The sequence below is a fragment of the Centroberyx affinis genome, unplaced genomic scaffold, assembly GCF_046629955.1.
Source record: "Centroberyx affinis isolate AG114_WGS23_722 - 3 ecotype Tasmania unplaced genomic scaffold, CSIRO-AGI_Caff_v1 ptg001131l_1, whole genome shotgun sequence".
Taxonomy (NCBI): Eukaryota; Metazoa; Chordata; class Actinopteri; order Beryciformes; family Berycidae; genus Centroberyx; species Centroberyx affinis.
The window spans coordinates 293,746-318,417 of record NW_027279670.1 but is presented as its reverse complement, the minus strand read 5'-3'; the positions used below and the strand labels follow the sequence as shown (position 1 = coordinate 318,417).

The following is a 24,672-nucleotide window of genomic DNA, read 5'->3' as shown; positions in this document are numbered from 1 at the left end:
ACAAAACTACCAGGCATACAGCGGGCCTAAATTATATATCATTATATCTAGTAAATATTCATGTATCTGATCAAAATTGTCATTGGACTAGAACCTCAACGCTATGCTTCAAGATTTCCAGGCATTCAAACGACATCAAAGATACAGGCTCTATGTTAAGTGTGGTAGCAACCTGCCCTCTCCCCCCCTTTAAAGCCGAGGCACCGCATCCTGTGACTTACAGTAAAGGACCTGCGACTCTCATTTTCCAGGCTGACAAAAAGGACGGCGCTATCTTGAAGTGCCTCAGGTGGCTCCGCGCGCGTTTCCCCTCCGCTTTTAACTACGTCTGAGCTTCTTTCAAGTCAGATCAGATACCGGGCCATCATTTGCATCGGCCGGTCTACGCAAGGTGAAAAAGATGCTGCTCAGCAAGTCCGCCCTCTCATCAGCCATCTCCTGCCAGTGCGGGATTAAAGGAGGGGCGGACCTATCTCTCCGACCAGACCGCGTCCCGTACACATTGAAATTCACAGACACACTTGTTCGATGCCTAAGGTTAAATGCCACCTGGCTGATACTGGCTTACAGTAGATTTGGTTTCTGCTATCTGTGCTGTTTGAAGAGGAATTATTCACCTGTGTGTGTGTGTGTGTGTTTGTGTGTGTTTTCTAGTGAGTGCACTGGTACATTTATTTGTGTTTGCGTGTTTGCGTGTGTGCTCTTGTGCGAGCGCTATCTGTGTACCTTGAGCAGTTTGGCGTGCAGCAGCAGAGTGTAGGCAGCCTCAGTGTAGTTGTCACACTCTTTGTGGAGGTCACACAGCTTGTACAGGTACCTGGCAGGAAGGAGAAATGATTTATGGGTCATGCCTGGGTGGGCCTCTCACACTTTAACAATAGAGACAGAAAGTTAACTCTGCCAGACTGATGCCTCCTGACAGCCTCTTTTACCTCAAGTAACGCTTGCCAGACAGAGAGTCCGACTGGCAAGATTGTGCAAATGGAAATGTATTCTAACAAAATCAAAAATCCTATGTTGGATCTCCGGGGACACAGCTGGGAGTAAAGGAGCCAAAGCGTATGGTATTTTGTCGTTGACAGGGAAATTCAGGGTAATGCCTCAGCACTGACTCACCTAATGCATGTAATGTGCCTTAGTGCTGTGTAAGACAAGTTTATGTGAAAATAGCAAAGACCTCAAAAGGATTTAATCCATAAATATGTATATTAATAAGGCAGGATAGGTCTCGGTCTTACCTGATGTACATCTCCTCTCTCTCTATCTCCTTGTAGAAGTTCTAAGGGAAAGACACAGGCAATTAAAATGGGCTAGAGTTCATACATTTTCATTGAAAGCCACACCATTATCTTTTTTTTTTTGGAAAAGCCACTATGAACCACGCTAGATTATACTGCATAACATTTAGAAGTGACCAGTGGATGTAAAAGTCAATTTTCTAAAATATGGTTAAAAGAACAATGTTCCGGCTTCCAGCAGGCAGAAGTTAAGTATCTGCTAAAGAGATGCAAGTTGGCTGAGATTAGAATCACAGTGGTAGGCTGTCAAACCGCTCTCCTGGCTTGCGCTGAAAAGTTACATTTTAAATGGGCCGGCGCGGCGCTTCAGTGAACATGACTCAGTCGGTCTAAATGTTGAATATAATCACACATAGCCCGGGTTCTTTTCAATGGCTTATTTTAGGCTCGGCAGTCACATGAGGGAATATTGACATTTCACTGCTCCCAGATGAAATGTCATTTCACAAAAGAGAGGCCTCCCAGGTGAGCTGCACTGTGATAATGCCTTAATACATTCTGACATGTGGAGGTGGTCTCTATTGTTTCTCCTCTGCGGGGTTGTCACATGTCACCGCGGCTTACTCTGCTGACAGCACTAGCCTATAAACAAGGCCTGGGGGTTGATAACGGGACTTATTGATAACTGTTGTCAGAGTCATCTATATGGTCAGTAATGAGGGACGAGTTTGTCGTTATTGCACATGTGCTTATCTGTGACGGTGTGTGCCGTGTGTGTTTTGGGGACGGTCTTACCAGCACGTTGACGGTGCAGCTCATGCGGTTCTCCTTGTTCTCGTCGTGCATGATGGTCCTGTAATCCAGCAGCCTCTCCAGCAGACGCACCACCAGGGTGACGAAGTTCTCGCCCGTCTTGGCCAGGTACTTGTGCTTCCTGCAGTGCTCCAGTAAGCTGGTGTGTTGTTGTTGTTTGGGGTGGGGTGTGGTGGTGGTAGTGTGGGCAGGTAGAGGGTTGGTGTGTGTGTGTGTGTGTGTGGGGGGGGGGGGGGGAGGGGGGGAGAGAGGAAACACATGTATGAAAGGGTTTCTTACACAGTTAAAAATGTTTTGAGAAAACCCTCTTTCTTGCCCATTAAAACAGAGTTGGCACCCGGCTGTGCTGAAAGCAAATCTCACAGTTGCGCTCACACACACACACACACACACACACACACACACACTAAAAAAGCTTGTGTTTGACTGTGGTGGGAAGTCGTGTGATCATCAGCACACTGTGATTATTTTGAGGAGTGCTATGTTGCAATTAGCATTATCTAACTTGTCAGAGGCTCAGGCGTAATCCTGCCCATTAATCAGCACTTACATTTTCTGAAAGAGAACTTTGTACTGCTCATCTCCGCGGCCCCCCTCCACCTCGTGATCCAGCTTGGTGATGATCTCGTTCTCAAACTGCAATTAGACAGAGCAGGCGTAAATAATCAGTGTAGCTAATTTTTCAATTCATTAACGCCATCTCCCCCTCTCGCTCTCTTTCTCCCTCTCTCTCTCTCTCTCTCTCCCCCTCTCTGCATCATGGCTTGGTTGAGGGGATCTGGGCTTCCTACTTAATAGCCCCCCTCTTTCAGCCCAGCTGGCTGTGAGCTGGTATTCATCTGTTCATTATTACTAGCTAACTTCTCTTTATCTGTATGGAATTGGCTGGAACAGGGTGCAAGGCCATGTGATGAGACACATCCCCCTTATCTGAAACTCTCCTCTCCTACTTACCATTGCTGCGTTGTTGCTGCAGCTGTAGCACTTTCTGACAGTGATGCATGGGCCTTATATCTCCGGTATTTGTATGTGGCAGCTGCATAAAAATAAGTTTTATTGTGCTGAAACAACCCAATTTACACTGACTCCTTGATGTGCTGGTGTGTTAGCGGGGCCGCGGGAACGGGAGAGGAGAGGAGGTGAGAGCGCAGCCAAGTGAGAAAAGATGTAAACGCTGCTCTCTGTTAAGCTAGGGATTTACACAGCACACACCCGGCGAAGGGAATATTACTGGCTTACAGTATGAAAAGGGGTCAGGCCAAAGTGAAATTGATCACATTTCACTGCGGGGAGAGAATAAGAGGGCGGCATTCGCCTCCAATGAGCCAGGTCCTGAGTGACACATTGACTTAATTACCAGGCTCCCTTCACTCCCATCCCAAACAGACTGCGCTATTGGCAGGGTCGATGTAGCGGGGAGCCATCGGCTAAGCTGCCACTGCCTTCACGGGACTACAAGGTCCAGCAGTGGCACTGGAAGCCAATATAAAGAAGAGCGCTGAGAGGTGTTGCTTTAGAACTGGGTACAAAGTGCAAGAAACATGAGTCACTTTGGGAGCCCGCATTGCAAAGCAGAGAATTGGCTGAGACATCTCATGGCAAAACAGCTGTAGCCAATCGGATTTCCTCATGCAAAAAGAAGCTTAATTTTGTACTGTAACAAGGCATAACATTAAGTTCCACTTACCGCGGCTGTTGATAACCACGGCACAACAAAATGAGATTTGCCGAATTACGACTAAGCTTGTGGCTATAAAACTTTCTCTCAGACAGACCGTCCCTCTGCCCCCTTTACTCCTCCTCATCTTCCCTCTCTGACTCTCTCCCAATTTCCTGTTTTTTTTAAGTCCTTCTGTGACTGTTTCACACACCCGCTGGAAGCTGCACGTGAAGTGGAACTCGCACTGCATCATGTCGAAGAAGATGGGGATGGTGGCTTTGCGGAGCTCGATCTCAGGGACCAGCGTCATCTCCAGGATGGGACCCACCATCTCGGGAATGAATTTGATCTTGTGTGGGCCTTGTGGAGAAACACAGGGAATGAACAGATCAATCCATTTGCAGACTTCCAGTGAAATATTACCAGTACGGTATGTTGATCCTGGCAGGGCATAAATTATCATCAATGTGCTCTAAACTGTCAGTGAAATCTCTGTGGGTCTAGCGAGTTTCCTCTCATCAGAATTTTCATTGACATTTACCTGGTCGATAACTTCCAACCAAACACCTCAGGTACAAAATAGTGGTGGGCTAATTAAAAATCCTGGCGAATCAATCTAATTTGATGGAAAAGCCCTAATTATAGGAATCAGACAGTGGATGTTACAGTGAGAGGAAGACCTTAAAGGAGGCACAGGTGCACAAATCTACCATCCCACCACCCGCTCCCCCGTCTCATTCTCCTCCGAGGCGTCACTGCTGAGGTTTCATCACAACACAACATACAGCCAATTAGCACCTGATTCTCTATTCTTAGCTGCTGTTCTTTGCCGTGTAGGCACATGATGTGACTGTAATTAGATGGCAGATGATCACATAAATAAATTGAGAAAACAACACTTTAGCATGTGTTGGCGAACAACGTTCTATTTGTGGAGTTCTTACTATTGATCCCCAGCAGTGAACTCTTTCAACAAGAAAGAAAAACTTTTTTTTTTGGTCATATTTCCTGTCTGAAGTGAAACTGTCTGAACAAAATGGACATGCAGATGTTTTCACATTACCTAGATTGTACCACATGTCCCTGATTTCAAAGCCAATTTGTCTTCTCATGTCCTGGTACCTGAAACACAAAGATGGTAAATTTTTTATACATGAGCTCCACTCCAATCCTGGCATAGCAGTACCAAAAATAACACGGAAATGCAGTTTTAATGAAATCCCAGTGACAAATCGTGACTTGTGACTCATTGTGTTTGGAGATGGGGTTTAAAACTGAGACACGGGCATAAAAATACACAAGACAGCTTGGTGAGAAGCCTATTTCAATTACCCTAAGCAATGCAAACGTCTGTATTGGGACTGTAAGGCAGGAGTTTTTACATAAAATGTAGGTTTACAGAAAAAGCTGGGAGGATCACTCCCATTGTGACTCTTTGTCTAGGTTTTTGGAATGAGGGGGGGATAAGCTGATGAGCTCTCTACAGTCTGGGTCATGAACCAATCTCCACAGAGAGCCAGCAGCTCGGAGCCTATCTCCCTGCCTGTCACACTGGCCCCGGTCACACAAAGGACAAACAGTGAAATGGATAGGACGGAGAGAGAAGGAAAGAAGAGAGTGAAACAAAGTGAAAGGTGAGACAGTGAGTGACTGAAACACTCAAGGGGGTGGAGGCAGAGAGTGAAACCAATAACACGAAACAAAGGTAATGCCTTCACTTCTTTCAAAACAGACTGAATGTTTCATAGGTGATGGGAATAAACCGAAGCATGAAAATTCTATGCAGATCACAATTTGTTCCAAGGTGAAGAATGCAGAGGACAGGATGAACCATCTGACAGTCCTGAGATCAGACTGACTGACTGACTGACTGACGGACACCGACAGACACCACAGACTGACCGGGTCACTGAGGGGAGCAATGGCACCTCAGCATGACATTGCAGAGGAGTGGAGAGAGACGGAGAAGTGGAGGCATGGGGAATTAAGCGCTCTCTGAGCGCGCCACCTCTCCTGACCCCTAATTAATATCCATTCAGAGCCTCCTTCACACATCGTGACATTTCGCAGCACCCCGGGACCCTGACGCAATTCTGAAACCCGATCGATTGTTTTGCCAATATTTCACAAAGACACACTAATATATGATGACACGGATGGGGGGTGCATTAAAGAATACTTAACAAAGGAGCTGCGTCACCTCTCCGCAGCCCGGCCAGGTCAACACACTCACTTTACCATCCTTAGCTGTCAAAGGGAGGACTGTTGCAAAGTCTAAGGATCGATCAGTCGGCAGAGGCATCGGCAATGAGATAAAATAACAAGCAACTGAATAGCCTGCCTCTGTACAGTACCTCTGTAAGGCTAGGCGCAGAAAAAAAGAGGCATGGTGATGCATTATGCATAACGTCGCCATATTCTAATATAACAGTCCACATGATTGCTAATCCAGCATTTCAACACCTCTCAGAAACACTTGACTTGAGATGGCTAGAGCAGATGCTGTCCCAAAATTATTATTTTGGAGGGTCTTTTGGGACTCTTTTTGCCTCTCCTCATCCGCACTGTAATGTGTGAGAGTGTATGTGCGTGTCTCCTAATCTTTCCCCTGCGTCTATGAGCGGAAGTGTGTGTTTGTGCGAGTCTGTGCATAATCATCTGTGTGTGTGTGTGTGTGTGTTGTGTGCCAGTGTGAGCGCATGGGCTCGTGTCTGCTCGCGTGAGCGTGTGGGTGACTGATCAGGAAGCATCATGTCGTCGTCGGAGCGGAGACAGATGCAGGTGCTGGTTTTGTCACGCTCCTGCAGGCAGTGAGACAAGCAGCTATGACTGTCAGCTGTCAGGACCTACAACACATACCTGTCAGCCGAGGGGAGGGAGGCTCTTAGAGAGGTTAACTAAGAATAATCACTTGTCTACGGAGGGACGACGGCGGGGGCGGGGGCGGGGGGGAGTGGATCTGGGACTCTCAGCAGCTTGTGCTGTGCATTGCAGCGGGCCAGACCGCTGGGACAAGGGGCAAGGGGCAAGGGGAAAGAAAGGGTAAGGAGAGAGATGAGGAGAAAGAGAGAGAGAGAGAGGCACAGTGAGAGAGGCAGAAAACAAACAAGTGAGCCACCTGGAAATGATGCAATGGCCTGAAGGAGTAGCTGAGATATGATCAAAGCCTGGAGCGAGGGAAGTGTGGGATAATTACAGGACTTGACACATGCGACACTCGGAGTCTGTTTGCGTATGTGCGGCGACGACGCGGCTGTATGTTCATTTATCCGACTCTGTTTGTGTATCTGTGATTGCGTTTCCAGGGGCGGCCGGCCTGCGCCCTTCCAAAACAAACAGCTGAAACTTGATTAGCATATAGAGATGCATTAACCCTCCTATTCAGGCCATGCTGCGCCACTGCCTGGGCATTAAACGCTTTATGGCCATGTTAGCCCGATATCACTCCGTCTTGGCAGTTTGAGGTCAGCGACTGAGCTTGTGAAAAAAACGAGGATCACACAGACATCAGTAATAGGCTGTAGCTTAACAAACGGCGCTGGGAGAAATTTGCGGCGGCGGGAGAAAAGCTGATGCACCGAAAACCGCCATGCTCCACACATCTCTCCAATTTCACCTCTTTGCTGTTCTCCGCTGCCAGACGAAGGCACAATAATTGGCATGGCGGGCGGGGATTGACAGTTCATGCGCCAGCACACAGGCAAAAAGGGAACGCGCCGAGGAAGAGGAAGGGAGCGAAGGTGAGAGGTAGGTGGAGGGAGAGAGAGAGAGAGAGAGAGAGAGAGAGACAGAGAGAAAGACACACAGAGAGAGTGGGCGGGCAGAGGTAGGAAGAGTGGGTGAGAGAGCAATTGACAAGGCCTACAGAATATCCCCTTCTCTCTCTACCTGGTTATATTTGAATGACATGCTTGGGAACATTAAATAAGGTGGAGCTCAGCCCTTTCCTCTACTTACGTCACGAGAGCTAATTCCTGAGGCAGAGTGGAGGCGGCCGGGTGGGTCGGCTTACTGTGTTCGACTGTGTGCGGGAGTTTATCTGGAGCGATAATAAAGCATTGGCCAACAAGGAGTTTCACTGTCAAGCCGGGGCCGGTGTGATATACGCTTTAGTGACACAAGCTCGGCACCTCCTCCAAATGAAGATGAGAGCCAATATTCTCCGCTTCTGCCCAGAAAGCATTTACACATTTGGCTGCATAACCAGACTCTATTGACGTATGAGAAATTCTAATGTAGATGAATGGCTCTTTGTAGATACAGGCGGCGCATGAAAAGGAAATGAAACTACTCTCTGAACCTATAGCCGAGAGAAGGGCCCGGTCTTAGAGCAGATTTTCATAAGCAATAAAAGTCTGAAACTTCAAGGGACTTAAAACCTCTGCCGTTCTAAAATCTCACAGTACGACATACAGCGAGGTGAGGAGCGATATCAAATTTTCACCCCTTTATCTATTGAGGGGATAAGATGGGAGAGAGAGAGAGAGAGAGAGAGAAAAAAAAACATGTACGTTGGAAATGCTTTGAAGGGGGTTTGAGCAGTTCAGAGCCCCGCATCTGAATTCCAGGAGGGGATCTCTGACTTTGCCTGATACCTTGGATCTGAGTACAAGACGTGTTCCTCCATAAACCCCCGGAGTGAATCCGAGGCTGTTCGGCCTTGTTCGGGAGCGCCGGCGACTAGCGCAGAACTCCAGTGGGAGCCATAGGATGTTCGCTATCCCTGTGAGCCTCCGTGCGATGCATTATGGAACGCCCGCTCTCGCGTCGGGGACGGAGTTTGTGTGTGCACGAGGACGGCTGGCAGAGCGGAGGAGAGCGCTCGTGTACTCACTTGTGAAAGATCTTGGCTCTTTTGTCGCTTGAGAAGTTCTCCAGCTGCAGGGACTCCTGGGTAAGGAAGGCCACGGCCAGGTGGAAGTAGTTGTTCCACAGCTGACAGAGGCAAAGAGAGAGAGAGAAAGACAGAGAAAAATGATATGACTATTCAGATCACAGTCCATGATCTACCTGTGTGTGTGGGAGCTGTCTCAGTGGAAGAATAGGTTGGTGATTTTGGCTGGTGGCAGCTAAAAGGAGCGCTACCATAACCATAGTTTGTCTCAATCATCCTCATACGCATAGGCTACAAGTCTATTCATTCTGAAAGCATGTGCGCACTTTCTTATGAACATACCCAAAGGCCAAAATATATGCATGCATAAACACATAAATGCTACAAAGGACTGTGCAAGACTATTTATAATTCTATCCAGACAAATTATCCGTATGCCCTTGAGTTATTGATTATAATAAAGGAGAAAAACACTTTTATTCATGAAGCATAAAAAGGAGAATTCCAATCGCTATCAGACATAACAACTTTGTTAAATGAATCCATCCATAAAGACCTTAAAAGCTCAGAGTAGTTAAGTTGTTAGCTACATTAACATTCTTCCATATGTCACAGATTTGAAAAGCAAGCAGAAGAAGCTGTGCTATTCCAGAGAGCAGGTTAAAATATTCAGAAATGCAAATCAAATTGCCGGCCATTACAGAGTAATTGATGTTCCCTCTCAACAATTTTTATGCTAATCCCTTTCAGTGATCTTTTTTTTGTATCCAGAAGGTCCAGCAACCCTGCAGCTGGAACACTAAAGCAGCCACAATATGACACTGCGGGGATCCAGTGGAGTGGCTACTTGAAAAACACCATCCATTCCACAATATATCATCTACCTACTTCTCACTTTCTCTTTTTGGCGTGTTAAGAGGCATCTAGTGCTCTGAACGCTCTGCCAAACCTTTCCCCAAAACTCTGTCTCATAAATCCCATTGATTAGTAGTATGGAACTTAGACAGATAATCAAACCTTGCTTTCGCTGAAAGCAAATTGTCTCTGGGAGGAATGGTATCAAGGCTGAGTTTCAGAAACAGAGGCTTTCATTAGTTCATCAGTCACTTACCTGTAGCTCAAAGTTGGTTTGATCCAGGAATTTCTTGTTCAACACTGCTGCATACTGATTAATGGCCCGCAGGAACACCCTGGGAAGATAAGAGGAGTTGTGTTGGGATCTAGTCTTCTCGTTGATGAAATAAGCTCATTCCTCAAACTAAGGTATTTACCCACTATAGTTTCTAATTAGATGGGCTTGGAGCCCACTTTAAGACACTGCTGTGCATTCCTCATTGAAACCAATTAACAGTGCTTGTTAATTATGTATATCCAGATTTTTATGTTCACGCTCCATGCAAATATCAATGCACAACACTTACACTCACAAGAAAATGTAGCGTTACAATCTGTAACAGAAATGCTCGCAAATGAGCCATATTTGAGCTGTTAAAACAACAGTGCAGCTCATGTACAGATCTTTGCATACTGAATTTTAGTGCATTTACAACAACAAATCAATAAAATAACATTATTTTGTACATTTGACCACTTAATGGACCAAACCATTACATATCATCTATCTGACAGAAATAAATGTATTGGACACAGTTGTTTTCCACAAGGTATGGGAGCTTCTAGTTGGAACAGGAATGAGGAACAGATAATAAACTTAATCTCCACTTCACTGACTTTAATACAACTACAAAAAAACAGAGTCACTGAAGTTAAATTAGGCGTGGAAGAAATGAATACAAATGTCTAATGCATTATCCCACTTAAGCACTACCTCACACTGTACAGTTGGTATGCTACAATTTATTGTCAGTGTCTTATGATGGCAAATTAATGCATCAGATATAAATCAGACTCTCTTCTGCATGCATTCATTCATGCTTTTGTTCTTTCTTTGAGTTTTTGATTTATGACGTCAATCTTTTTCATTTACTTTGCGAAAGTTCACCATAAATCTTGTGCTCTTTGTGGTTCCATTTGCTGGAGGAAAATTCATTGATGTTGACTGTGTACGGGACTTAGAAAAGCTTAGAAAAGGTCACATCAGCAGAGCCAGTGTGATTGAGAGACAAACAACCGGCAGATCTTAAATTATGATTTTGAAAGTATAATTAAATACACAGAAGAACACTGTCCCTGGAATGAATAAACAAACAAACAAATGAATTAATGAATACATACATATAAGGAGGAAGTGATATACCAACGAGCTATGTGAACCTGCTGTACTGAAGATATGAATTTGCTGAGATTCTCAGAAAAAGCCTCATCAAGACTTTACTTTGCTGATCTGTCAAACTGAAAGCAATTTTCTGGCAACAGCATTTGATCATTGAGTGTTTTGTTTTTGACCCTAAACAGCATGCCAGACAATTTTGCAGAGTGCTATCACAAAACAGGCACATTTTATTTGATCAAAATGGAGAATGTCAAATAATTTCTGTGAAAACTCCCTGTAAGTTTAAAGTCATACATAAGTGAACACACATGAGAAAACGATACATGTACATTACATAACAACCAAGGAGAAGCTCTGTTCAATAAAGGTCCTGACAAACTGCTACAGTTTCTCCAGCATGAAAACACATTTTTCAGGCAAGAGGGTCTCTTTAATTGCCCTCTTGTAATTTTCATTAGCATACTAAGACAAATCAAGAGCTTAATGAGCAGTAAAGAAAAATGTGTGCGCATGGAGAAAATTCTGTCTACTTCAGCATGAATGCTGAGAAGCGGTGGTGTTATTTTGCATCAGAAATGGCACATCTTAAATGGAAAATAAGCCTGCTCTCATTTTCAACGTTATAATTTGGCAGTCTCTCAATCAGCAGGCCTTTTTTGTAACTATCAGAGTTGTTTTAAAAAAAAAAAAAGTTATCCTCCTCACAAAAATGATCATCTTTTAATCAATGCTCTCTGATAAGGGCTTATTTACAGTAATAAAGTAACATAACCATCACCAACTCCAAATCACCACCAAAAACAATAACTCTGCACCTCTTCAGTTTCAAAAAAAAGAAAAAAGAGAACCTTAAGTGGTTTGTACTTTCGTGCATAATGAATGTGTGACCCTGTGGAGAGGAGCCTACTCCCAACAGAGCTGGAATGCAGGTTGAATCTTTCTCTTTGGCAGACTAAAGAACACAAGGGCTGGAGGCCTTCCTAAAAAAGATGCGATGAGTAGATCTTAATGAGAACACTGGCTGATGGGTTAATCCACTCTGATGTTGCAGAATGAAATGTTAATAACTTAAGTGGCATGAAGCATTTAGAGGGGAATTATGATTGCTACTTACAGAGTCAGAGGCCCATCCGCTATTTAACTTCATTCCCTTGTGGCAGCAACCATATGACATTGTGTGTACCCATCTTCAGGAATTACCCGCCAAAAAAACTTTATCATGAGTGTAGGAGAGAAAAAAAACGAAAAGACCGTCTATCCCAGCACATTTAATAAGCTTGTTAACTTTATCTAAAACACAATCACCCCAGGTTCTTGTCATGGCTTATGTTCTCTATCTCAATCGCTACTTCAATCAGCCGACGGTTTGAACCACGCTCCTAGCAATTGCGGCACAACTGCTGAGCAATAAACAAACTCAGACAAATGATGGCCTGAGGCGGTATATAAAGATACATCAGCACGCATGATAAAAGATGGCAAGGTGAAACAAGGACAATTGTTATGCCAGTTGAGCGGCTTGCATCAGGGTTTCATAAGCAGGCAATAAAGCAGCATTAAGATGTAAGGCCCATGTAATTGACCCTGGCAGGTGAGCAGACATCCGCTACCCGGAGAGCTCCGAGTGAGCCTTCCCCTTTGCCGCGGCCCCGGCTAAACCCTGACTGGTCGGGACTGGGTCTTGTCGCGGGCATCAAGAATTCCCCGCACATCATCTGAGGAGTCTCTTACTTTATGATTCAGCTGCTCACAATAAGGCTCCCTGTCACCTGAGCTCACTGGTACGTCTCTATTCCAGAGCGCAGAGAGGGCTGGGGGTTTCCCCTCCCTACCCTGACTGGCCGACCGACCTTGAAAGAGGAATAGCCATCGCCATTGAGATGGCGACGCCACGGGATCCGGGGCGTTTTAAAGCAATACAATATTCATGTCCAACATTTATCTCCCTTGCTGACTAGATGCTATCTGGTGCCGATGGGTGATACATAGTAAGAGTCACCTTCATCATTATCTGGAAAGGTTAACTGTCGTTGAACACCTCTGGATAGACCATTAGAAGTCCATTTCTCGGGCTCTCTGGCCCCGGAGTGGGAGACCCTCCAGCCCCCCCGGCCCCCTAAGCACTCAGACAGCCTATTACCACCACCCTGCATCCCGGAGCACAGGCTCCCCCTCTGCACACCTCACTCAATTTTCTGCAGCTGTGAACATGCCAATATAGTTGATACGCTTAACGCTGGACTAATGGTAAAATGTGTTTCCATCCACTGCACCTGTCAACAGAGAAATATTACTGCTCTATATGGCGTGTCTACCTGGATGACCAAAGTCGGCCGCAACTTCCCTACAGAATGGATATCTGCATAGGAAATAATGCTCACGTGTGGTAGTGGCACCACACTGGTAATAGGCTAGTGCCGTGGTTTCCATGCAGTTTCAGAACAAGGCACTACAGGACATCTGTCTAGGCTGGTTTGTAGACAGAGGATATGATGGGTTCAGCTGTACAAAATTGACAGAGCATTTCAAATTACCGGTAGTTGTAATGTCTATAGACTTCACAGAGGCAGTCAACAAGTCACACTGCTTTGACAGCATGCTGGGTAACACAGCGGGGGATAGCTAAAGATCAATACTCTTCAGCGCTCCCTACTAAATATGACTCAACGGGCAAAACACAGCTATAATCAAGCATTCCCTCTTGATCTCCCTTGCTGGTCGTAGCAGTCCGGCCTCATACCGCTACAATTGGTTAATGTTCCAGACTGATGCATCCTCCTGCGGTCTCCTCATGACCTGATCTGCAGTATAACAGCACTAACACGACACTGGGGACTCTGTATACTAACCTGAGACGCTTCGTGCAAAGTTCTTTATGAGTGCTCGCTCATGCTGCAGTCCACATGGAAATGTAAGCCCCACCATCTAAAAGCCCCATTTCAGCCCAGCAGTCTGCCTGAGCACAGACACATAATGGGCTCTAACGAACAGACAGGACGGTTCCTCTGTGAGCACATCCTGCCATTAATTAAAGTGAAAACCTTAATGAGGCGGATGAAAATAGAATATACTCTCCCTCACAGTGGGCTCTAAGACTCTCCAAAAGGCCATTTCAAATGAGATTAAAGGCACTCTAAGCTAATTCCTTGAATTTAAGAATAGATTTTTTTTTTTAGACTTTTTTTCATGGAAATTGGGCTTCACAAGTATGAAACTTGAAAACCGTGGTTCTTAAATAAACGTGACATAACGCTTATAAAATCTTTTCTCCAGCTGTCTATATTTAAGTTCATTCAGGAGAAATTATTCATGGCAATGTAATTACTGCACGGTCTACAATTAATTACCCTATCGATTCCATGGAAAAAATATGACTTGAAAATACTTTGCACTGACAGAAAAACAGATAAGTAGATAATAGACATGAGAGAGATTCAGGAGTGTTTGAATAGGGAGTATGTGCTGGATATTATACAGTCTGTGGTGTCACTGCTCTTTCAAGCTTGCATTATTAACAAAGCCAAATGCCAGGGGGAAGATGCTTGGCCGCCTTGCAACATCTGTGACGGCCAGTCATTACGCTGCAGAGGGAAAATAAGATGCTCAGGCACACAGGGAAAGACGCTGACAAACCGCTGCTTTATAACTTCATTACAACTATGAGGCAAAATGTTAATGGCTGGGGGATTTAAGCAGCTCTACTCTAAATGTAATCAAACACTTATCCAACAAATTCAGTGTTTGTTTTCCGCCTCCAGCTACGACCTGAAGCATTTCCAGGGACACCCTAAAAACTAGTAAATCCTAAAAATATCTTGCCCTCTTGTTGCTCTCCATGTTTTTTCTTGAGGAGTTCAGCCGGGAAATCAAGGTAGCTCTAATCATCTCCAGAAATCTTGGGCTTCCATAGTTTCTGCTTAGGAGGACAAAAACAGAACTTGGCGATGCTTTCACTTTTTAATTAGGCGGTGTGAAAACAACATCCTACTTCCTACATATTTAAGCCAGTGAGATACATTCATATACGAATGGGCATCATTATGATAAATACACTCCATCAAATTGTCAGTGTCAGAAAAATCAGCCCATTACTGCTGACTGATGGGTGTGCTTGTACACATTTCCCTGGGCCACAGCACAGACTACAGAGGATTTGCTTTTTATACCCTTGTTGCATATTTTTCAGCTGCAAACTTCCCGCAGCCCGTGGTGAACAGACTTCAGTTCTCCTCGGATGATCTGCAACGCAGACACCTAGCGCATATGCTAATGACAAGTTATCAGCGGATCATACTTGCTAATTGAGTTCAGAGAGCATCCCAGATAATGATCGCGATCTATTTGCATACTATCGCTGAATAGCTGGCGTATCTGCCTGTGCTCAAAGATAAGGCAAGGTCAAAAACCTTCATTACCGGACCAATTTATTAAATTAGATTACCTTTATTTCAGACATCAGATCTAATCTTGGATGGATTTATCTGTCAACATATTTGCACTCATATTTCTCACTCAAGTGTGACAACTTTCCTCTATTCCTCTAGTGCATCAAAATATTTGACTCTTGTTTAAAACTAAGTCTATCACAGCCATTGCGATGAACTAGGCTATAAGAATTTATTACAAACAGCATCCCAGGAAAGCTATAGAGCTGCAGCCCTAATGACTCCAACCATCAGAGGGGTGAGTCTAATTACAGCTCTCCTCTATTAGGCCTTTCCATTTACACTGAGGGGAAAATCACAAATAATGACTTCTGGCTCCATTCAACTTCAGTCAAAAACACCTGGGCTGGCATTCACAAAACCTTCTAAGTTTAAGAGTTGCTCCTAACAGCCAATTCAGTTATAATATCTAACAAAAATATGGCTGGTACATTACAATTGTTTTTACTTTTTCCAAAAATAATTCCTAAATCATTTTAACAATAAAGAGGGATGATGATGCCTGACAAGGGCTTCCTGACCGCAATTTTTGCACCAAACACAAACTGAGTTGCTACAAATAAACAAAAAAGATGAATCAAATGTGTTTTTTTAATTCAGTGGCTGTACTGATCATTAATTCAGTGGCTGTACTGATCATTTTGTTTTCATTCATATTGCTTAGTTTACCACATGACATCTGTACATCGTAACTTCACATGACTGGAAGTGAGTTTCCCCAGAGGAAATATTTATTTTCCTGCTGATGATCCACAGCTTTATTTGGATGTAAACATTAGTGACACCTATGGCCTTGATATTCATTAAATGTTAGTTGCCTCGTTAACTCATTCATGATAGATCTGAGGTTGTTATATTTGTGATGCAACTTTCATCAGAATCCTGGCAATTAATATCAAATCTGCTGTCAGAAGTCTGATTTGTGATTTGTGTGCTGTGAGAATCAAGTCAAAAGAGCCGTTCTGTTTTTTTTCATTAGGAAGCCGTTGTTTATTTGCTTGGTGGAATCCAACATGACTTCTGAATTTTGCTGAAGGGCCTTTACAAACCAGCAGTATCAGCTGGGTTTTTGACTTCAATTAGCTGCACTTAGCAGTCGCTGTCAAGTGCTGAATGGATTTTCAAGCCTATAGTGTTTTTTTTGTATGTAAATTTGTATGTTATACTTTTACCATTATTTAGTCTTGTGATTTCTATTCTGCTGAATAGGCATTAATGGAGCCAGCAGTGCAAGCCCCCCCTATATTATAACTTACTTCTTTTACAGCACTTTGTTGAATAAAGTAATATATTACACATACTGATATTATAGCTCTCAGTAAGGAGTGGTTCACTGCATCATGGGAGTTACTGAGGGAGTTGACCCCAGCAGCCCTTTGCTGCATTCCTCTATAGGACACTGGAATCTGATGATAGAGGCCACGTAAAGGATCACTTTCAGCAGGTGTGTGTGTGTGTTTGCGACTGTATGGAACAACTGTGCAGGATAAGATTTCGGGCTGACCCCTCGGGCCAGTGAGGGCCTGTGTATTATGTGCATGCTGGGAGAAAAAGTTGCAATCCCTTTGACTTAGCAGGGCCAGGCACAGTCCCTGGTGTGATGCCACTGTCAGGGCTGACGTGCGCTAGCTGCTGCCAGCCGAGGAACACAGAGATCTGAGATGTAACGACGACAGCAGAGGCTGCGTTTCATCCAGGCCTAAAGTTTGAGAATAGGTGAACGGATTACTAATGAGGTAACGCAGGCTGTTTTTGTCAGAAGTCTAAATATAAGTAAGCAGGAAGCTCCCACTTTATCCATTGTATTCACAGTGTGTGCAAAGTTTAATGAGGCATATTCAAACAGTTATCAGCTGAATCACAAAGGACTTAAAAAGGATTCTAACAATCTAAACCCTTACCACTGTATCTATTTTTCATAACAGGTTTCCCATTTGTTGTAAATACAAAAGGTACTCCTGTATAAAAAGTTACAAATAAATATCTTTATATGGACTTTTATAGACTGAGTCACAGTGTATAAAATATAAGCAGAGTTTCACAAAGCATCTCTGAAATAAAGACTTACAGTGTATAAAGACACAATTTTATACAGTGGAAGTGTTTACTTAGGTTCACAGGTTCACAATCAATGCATTAGTGATGAATATATGGTCTCTATACATTACCAGACTCAAATTAATGCAGTGGCTGCCCCTTTTAGTTAATTTTGACTGCACTGTGCTGTCAATGCTGCCCTGAATGCTAGATCAAATACACATCAAAGATGCAGGCATGAAATGGGGCCACTTGGCTCGGCGCATTGTTAATCTAAAGACATGAGTAATTGGGTGATCAAAGTGAGAGGAGGCTTCCCGTGTACACTGACAAAACATGTCAGTTACCGTAAAAGGGGAAATAAAGAAATGAGCGATTGCGTGTTGGGTGGGTCTCCAGTGAGGTCTTAAAGCAATAACAATAATAAACCTGGCTCCTCCAGCTGAAAGGCGGTCTTCCTACTCGCTACGCCGCCTCGATGCCCTCGATAATGACTGTTATAAAAGCATGTTGAGAGAAATCACATCGGATGTTACCAATCTATTTAGAGAACATGTGGCAGGGTGAGATCACAGCTGCTGAAGTGCACCGTTCTCCGTGGGCGAGGCAATAAAACATGCCCGGACACAGAATTATCGACAAGTACACACACACATAAACACATACTGTGCACACACTCTCAAAGTAGTCTACCCTGGTGGTGTGTCTGGCATTTACGTTAGAGCTGTTCAGAGGACACAATGGAGCCAAGAGAGATAAAAGATTAACTCGTGGCTTCTAACCCACACTGGCATGCTGGTGTATTTTCACACACACACACACACACATACACACACACCTGGTACCACAGCCCAGCGTGTAATTCTATATCACAAACCGCGTTTCCCTGACACAATCCTCCCAGGGTTCCTCTGCAAAACTGTGTCTTAATCCTGTTATTGTAGAATTACCAATCCGGGGCTCTGGCATGCAGACGGCGAGCACACACACACAAGAGAGAGCGCAGACGACTGTCACCACGTAGTAGGGAAGCCATGTAAAGGTCAGGCCTTTCTCTTGGACTCAGAAGACCAGAGAGACGAGGCTGGAGAAGCTCTGGCTGGAGCAGCTCTGCTCGTGCGCAGAGAGTGCAATGAGTAGAGCATGTGGAGGATTTATGTTCTTTATTTTTACATGAAATTCAGTAATAGTATTAAGTTCGGTAGAAAAGTAACTACTTAGTTTTAACAGTAACTTTATCCAACACTGAACAGGGGCACTATGTGAGTCTTTGCACTGTACTCATGTTGGATAGTTTTACACATCTCTGATAGCTAAAAAGTGTGAAGTTACTGCTTACACACACGGTTACAAACACATGCGAGGCTGGAGCAAATTGTAGAATTTTAAGTTTCACTTTCGTTTTCACAAACTACAGTGTACCAGAAACTTTAGCGTGACTAATTCTCTCACCTCTATCAAACAGCCAATCACGACAAGCCATTTGCCTACAACATGGCCAATCCCAATCAAGATTGGCTAATCGCCAGCCAATCGTGATGCATGCTGGCCAATCCAATCGAGATTGGGTGACGACAGCCAAACATAAAAAAAAGACGACGTGCACCAAACGAATAGAAGTGGCTTAAAATGTTAGTATTTAGGTATTAAAATAACTAATTAGTTAAATGGCTTTCCTTGAGTTTTACTTTCATGTCAGGAGTCATCTTGTCAGAGCAGGTGTTAGTGCTTTCAAATGATGAGCATTCCATTTTGAAAAGAAACTCTTCATTTACTGTATAACTGTCATTATACACTTAATGCCTGACGAATGAGAAAGGTACATACAGCTACTGTCAGGTATAAACCTTTTATCTCAAAGATGTCAGAAAAAAAACACCTTATTTTTAGGTTGGCAATCATGTATTTCTGAAATCATACAATGGAGCTTCAAAGGATTTCAAGCATCATAAAATTTTCTCAACCCACAGAGGACCATATAAGCTTTCAATTCATGTAAACATGCTGTATGGAAGTGACCAAAACTGGAGTTGCAGCATCACTGCTCTTTAACTGATAAGCCCATAGGCATTTATTTTTTTCCTGGTGGGTGGTGGGTGGTGTGGGGGCACGCAGGATCACGACTTCATTGGCAGTCTTTTCACTCTCTCGGAGTTCTCCTTCCTCCCAGCCTTCAAGACCTGCCCTACAGGTCCTGGATTAGTCAGGGGGAGTACTCCAAACGGCAGCCAACCAGCTTCAGAAACCCTCTCCTAATGAGTCAGCGTGGGATTGATGGCATGGGTTACCGAGTTAAAGAGCCGCTTCTCCAGCTCGCCGGGGCTTTCATCTTTTCATCTGCCGTGCGGGGCTCTCTGAGAACTTCCCATTCATCTCCCAATGCACTATTCTTACACATAATTAACCGCTTCACAAGAAACTTTGTTTGAGATTCATTTGGGGAAATGAACTGCTTTTGAGAAGGTCATTTGATGTTAACTTACATCTAATGCTTGAAGGTGATCACGTGTACCAGAAAGGTTGTGATGGTGTCAGAAAGACTAGTATTATGAGGTGGACATATTGTGTAGAATAGTCTATAGAGGGGATGTAATAATCTGAGCCAATATGTGCCTGCAGGATGATTCAAAGCTGTTCAATTCATCTCCATGTATAGATAATCGAGTGGATTAGTGCTTCAAAACCCTTAACACTTGTATTAACTTGTTCAGAGAAATCACAGTAATTGCAGTGATTATTAAGCAATATTTTCACTCAATCTGTTAATCATGTCTTTTGGTTGTTAAGCACAGCCTTAAGACTGGAAGAGAACATGCTGCCAATGAACGTTGTGTAAACTGATGATGATGACTGCACTTAGTATGCAGTGATTCAGCACATCTCGGGCCATAAGGTTGAAGAACACACAGCTCCTGCAAAGTTTGCTACACAAAGCTGTAAGGGAGCATATTTAGCTGACTGTACAAAGCAGCCAGCAGCTGTTGTCTTGTAAAAAAATGCGGTGCAAGGCTTTTCATTCCTGGGAGAAAACTGACAGTGAATAGAGTGCTTAAGCAAATGTCATCTTGTGCTAATTCAGTAAGCACTCTTTAATAATAATCACGGTTTACCTAAAGGGCACTTACACCTCTAAAAAGGCAAGAGCAATAGTCGCACTGAGTAGCACATCTGAATTTCTGTAATTCCTATGGCGATGGTTAGAGAGAAGCTTGAAATGTTTGATACTTAAAGCACCTCATATTTACTAGGAAGCCAAATCATTCCAAAGATAGCATTAATAGATAGATGTAGGATATTTTGGGTGATAAAAGACAAGCCTAGGAGTGGGACCTGAGTCTGTACACCAACACAAAAGGTCAAGATCCTCGGAGCCAGCTGCATATAAGCCTTGACATATATTGTGAAAAATTGTGTGATACGTTCACATAAGAACATATGACCTCAGCCTCAGACAGATCAGTGTGAGGGGCCACATTGATCAGGTTCTTAGCCAACCATGACATTAGTGAACAAACATTACTCACACTTCTTCCACGTCATTTTGGAGAACAAGTGCGAGTCCATCTCTACTGCCAGTTAGCTGTTATTATTACGACAGGGCCAGTTGGCACTGGGCAAATGGCAGTCAACGGCTAACTGGCCTGATGCTGCTGTCCCTGGGGCAATTAGAGCCCATAAATCAGTTTACAGCCTGGAGGAAGTAAGAGGCAAGGGGTGGAGGAAAAGAAGGAGTGGGAGCAAAGAGTGCTGCTACCGCTGATGCCCATCTCATTAGTGGTGCTATCACAATGTGTGGACAGAGAAACATGAAAGAACTTTGTGCTGGCCCCGTGGGTGGCAGTCTGTGTGCTGAATGTGGCATGTGTCCACTGGCCACTGACGCAGCCCTAATGCCTCAGTCATACGTACTGCATCAATGCATATGCATTGCGTTGCTAGGACGCAAATTAATAGCATAGAGGACAGACTGATGCTTTGAATTTGACATCCGTGAAAAAAAAAAAGATTTGATGACGATGAAAGAAACTCATTTGTGCCGTCTCTGAATGTCCAGAGTTGTTTGACATTAGTTCTGAAAAATACTGGCACCTGAATGAAAAAAATGACGCCTGGAGGAAAATAGTATCAACTTTAGAAGTACCCGGCAGGGTGATAGCAGTCACCTAACTCGTCTGGGACCAAAATTATAATACAAAATTGTAATACTGATACTTAATGTTGTGTCTGTGTTTGTATTGTGTAGTTATAAATCAATTTTATTAAAATGTTAGCAAATGTTGCATTTTCCACGCACAAGTTGGGAAAACCCAACACATGTGGACATTCTACGGATGGATTCTCTCATCTGAAATCACTGAAATTCTGTTGTGCGGAGTCAGATTGACATATTAGGTGTGATTGTGGCTCAAGTGAAAGAACTGAGGCAAATGTGCTTCATGAGGCTTCCAAATCTGCTAACAAATGTCTCAGCTGAGCTCAGTTTTTAGAGCACTCACAGCAGAAACGGGAAGAGCTCATCTTTAGAATCCAAATGGACTTTGGGATACGGTGTTGGTTCTAGTTTAACGCTACAGCCTCAGAGCCGGGTCACCTTTAAGTCTGCAGAGACTGGTGTGAACTCAATCAGTCTCCAGCACGGTGGCAATCAAAGAGCGCGCGGCAACTGAACATGGCACACGCACTCAGCCTCCCCTGCTCTTAGATTATTAATGCAAAGAATATTTGAAGGGAAACGGCTGGTTGAAGCATCCTCTCATGGGATAAATGGACGTGTCACCTGGGCTACTGACGATGGGGAGGAGGAAACAACCGATCAAACGCACGCTGAAGGATGGCGACAAATGGAGGAGTTTTGCTAATTTGTCAGGTAGCCGACACCTGCGGTATTCAAACAGGCTCAAGTATAAAGACTGTGAGATGAGTCAGACTTTGACAGGCTTGTTTTTCATTGAGTTGAACAACGATTTAACTCCAGCAAGTGGCTGAATGCATTGACTAGAATGCAGAATTAATCTCTCTGCTGTCACAAACAAGCGCAGGCAGACAAAAGCTTCAAATGGAAAAGATGCTGCTGAGGCATGAGAGATGACACACTGGCCTCTGCTCTTTGGTTTCGAGCCAAAAATATAATAACAAAAAAGCATTTCCCAACCTACAAAGCATGATCCAAGGCTGAAATGCTCGGAGCTCAGTGATGCTCAACACACCCACCAAGCTGTAAACACAGCTCCAGAAGGTGCAGGATCACAGTGGGTACGGAGTACTTCAAAGAGCACATCAGTCCCGTGTGTGTGTGTGTGCATGTGTGTGTGTCTGTGTGCGTGGCCTGGGAGGGTCAGGGCCGCCCGACTGTTTTCATTCCCTGACACGCATTAACACTGCAGCTCAGTCTACGGCAGCGCAGATGTGATTTCCACACCTGCGGGGCACAGGGGGGCTCTCATCACAAAGCCACGCCGGCATCTTTTGCATTCTGACCCAGGTGGCTGACAATGTTTACAGGAGGATTGTGTGAATTCCAATAGGAATCGGGCTTGTAGCAATCACAAATGGGCCGATGGCAGCCGCGGAACAGAGACGAAGGAGCAGCAATGCAATCTCTTGTCAAATACGCTAGCCGGTGATGATGCTGGAATGGATTTGGGAAGAGTGGGCAGGGAGTCAAACTGCTCACAGTCAAGTAGAGGCTGCCTCCATAAGCTCTGCACCTGCTGTAAATGACCACTTAGTTAGACTCTAGTAGATACTCCAATAGACACTCTGTCGTGTGAAATAAACCTTGTCAACCTTCAGTGTTTCACTTCAGATGAAAGTTGCCATTGTCAGGGGTATTAAGTAAATTTCATGATGACCATGGATCTTTGGAACCCATTCAAAACACATCCAGCAATTTCAGAAATGCACGGATGCCACTAGGTGAGGAAGAATTTCTTTCTTTGTTATTGAAAAACTGACTTTGGATGCTACAGGGTTTTCTTCTGACAACTGTGAATACTAGCTATGTCATTTCACAATACGGCACTACAGTACATTTTTCGTGTCTGTCTAATCCGAAAGGATGCAAACAGAAGAAAAGTCTCACCATCACAAAAAAGAGCTTTCAAATACTTTCCCGGGTCTCACTTCATCTGACAACTGCACAAAACATAATGTGGTCCAAAACCACGGCTTCTGACTAAACTCCTGCCTGCAAAGCACATTTCATCCCTTTTTATTTTTCCAGCAAAAACGGAATCAGGCAAGGTGCACATTAATAAAACAGAAGACCACCGCAGCACAACAAGCAACAAAGTAAAGAGATGCTGAGAGTAAGTTTGGAGATTAGCAGGCAGTATACACCCAAGCATCTATAATTCATGCGATTGTTTGCGGCTGCGCTGGCTGCTCATCTGATTGCTGCACTGCTGAGGCCTTGTGCCGATATTTGCATGGAGAGAAAAACATTAGAATGTCCTTACCCACTTCTGACTGCCGTTCCTTAGCAACAACAGTGTAGGGAGATCAAAGCGGCATGATGTGTGTGTGCATGCATGTGTGTGTGTGTGTCCTAGGGAGGCAGTCCAGTGGTGTCGTACTTACTTATTTTGCATCATGTTCATTATGACCCAGTCCGCGGGGTAGACATTTTTCCCAATGAGATCTTTAAACATGATAAATGTTTCCATTAGGAAATCCTAAAAGAGAGAGAAAGCGTTCAAAATGAAAACTGTTATTCTTCCCACCTGCAAGATAAGAGCAATCTGAAATGAACGGTTAGGAGTTTATGGCTTGCAGGCAGAAACAGCTTTTAGATTAGTTTTAAGGGTCAAGGTGACTCATGCATTTCCCTTTTGCAGCGGCCACTTGAGACCGGTAATCCAACCACATGCTCACATGTGGTATTACACTGAGATTACAACCACGTTACTCCTCACGAGGAAACAATGCTTGTGATATCTAGATACTGTAAAAAGGATACACAGTACATATTAGGGATGGGACGTTATATCGAAATTCAATATATCACAATACAAAAATGTGACAATATGAATTGTGATATTAGCCCATATTGCGTATCGAATCGTATCGTGAGATAAGCATATCGTCCAATCCCTAGTACATATAATTGTCAGCCATCAATACATCCTCAATTGACAACTTGGGAACTAGATTCAGTCACACTGCTAACGGGTACTTAGCTCTCCCTTCTCTGCAGCGACCTGCCCATCGTTCCACTCAGCCTCAACTTCTGCCTCCTGACCCCCCCCCCCCCCCCCACTGTCGGGACTGCAGTCGCTCTCCTCTTTCCGGCGTGATTTCAAAACTCATCTCTTCAAGAAACACTTCACATTGGTGTCTCTCCACTATCTCTCTCCTGTCTTAAAAAAAAAAAAGAGAAATTCTGTCTGCCTTTTATTTCTTTATCTAGCACT

The 24,672-nt window shown here is 44.0% G+C and overlaps 1 protein-coding gene across 2 annotated transcripts in view; it reads right to left on the bottom strand.

The window, feature by feature from the left end:
• The window catches only part of dock1 (dedicator of cytokinesis 1), a 172,419-nt gene that overhangs the window by 31,781 nt on the left and 115,966 nt on the right, over window positions 1-24,672 (bottom strand). For both annotated transcript variants that reach the window (XM_071523954.1, XM_071523955.1), the window contains 9 exons: window positions 23,840-23,934; window positions 9,657-9,735; window positions 8,546-8,646; window positions 4,775-4,833; window positions 3,923-4,071; window positions 2,602-2,687; window positions 2,034-2,190; window positions 1,239-1,279; window positions 727-817 (listed from right to left, as the gene is read on the bottom strand). In XM_071523954.1, the coding sequence (XP_071380055.1) occupies window positions 727-817; window positions 1,239-1,279; window positions 2,034-2,190; window positions 2,602-2,687; window positions 3,923-4,071; window positions 4,775-4,833; window positions 8,546-8,646; window positions 9,657-9,735; window positions 23,840-23,934 (858 nt within the window). The remainder of the gene's footprint in view (window positions 1-726; window positions 818-1,238; window positions 1,280-2,033; window positions 2,191-2,601; window positions 2,688-3,922; window positions 4,072-4,774; window positions 4,834-8,545; window positions 8,647-9,656; window positions 9,736-23,839; window positions 23,935-24,672) is intronic.